The 579-nt window shown below is 62.7% G+C and overlaps 1 protein-coding gene across 1 annotated transcript in view; it reads left to right on the top strand.

Moving 5' to 3' along the window:
• Nucleotides 1-14: 14 nt before the first annotated feature.
• The window catches only part of LOC105310084 (double-stranded RNA-specific editase 1-like), an 8,277-nt gene continuing 7,712 nt past the window's right edge, over nucleotides 15-579 (top strand). Inside the window, exon 1 of the mRNA XM_011386302.2 lies at nucleotides 15-267. Within this exon, the coding sequence (XP_011384604.2) occupies nucleotides 242-267 (26 nt within the window). The 5' untranslated portion in view covers nucleotides 15-241. The remainder of the gene's footprint in view (nucleotides 268-579) is intronic.

The raw sequence follows: 579 nt of genomic DNA, 5'->3' as shown, positions 1-579 counted from the left end.
GCACACACGAGGCCCAAAGGGTGTGACATTTGTAGGTTGCTGTTAAGCCTGCCTCTCCGTGGAGAAAAAGGCTGGTTTTGCCCGGTTTTCTCTCTTAGAACCAGCAGACCGACACCCCAACCGCAAAGCCAGAGGCCAGCTACGCACAAAAATAGAATCCGGGGAGGGGACCATCCCGGTGCGCTCGAACGCGAGCATCCAGACGTGGGACGGGGTGCTGCAAGGGGAGCGGCTGCTCACCATGTCCTGCAGCGACAAGATGGCCCGGTAAGGCCCCGGAGCAACCAGGTCCAGTCACCCCGCGGGCCCCGCCCACCGCGCCATCGCCGCGCGGGCCCCGCCCCCACCACGCCAGTCACCCAACGGGCGGTCCCGCCTGCGCCAGTTACCTCTGCTGCTTTTCAGAACTACTAGGTTTTGTCCCCATTCCACACTCCAGGGGTCTCCGCATTCTTTGAAGGACTAGGGCTCCAAGGGCCCCTGCGAGGGGACGAAGGTGGGCCTCTCCCTAGGGCTCTGGGCTCCCCACGGCCGCCCTTCAAAACAAGCATCTTGTCTTTGTTGTCATTTCGTGCGTGG

The sequence above is a fragment of the Pteropus vampyrus genome, unplaced genomic scaffold (assembly GCF_000151845.1).
Source record: "Pteropus vampyrus isolate Shadow unplaced genomic scaffold, Pvam_2.0 Scaffold1063, whole genome shotgun sequence".
NCBI lineage: Eukaryota > Metazoa > Chordata > Mammalia > Chiroptera > Pteropodidae > Pteropus > Pteropus vampyrus.
This window is presented reverse-complemented; position numbering and strand designations above follow the sequence as displayed.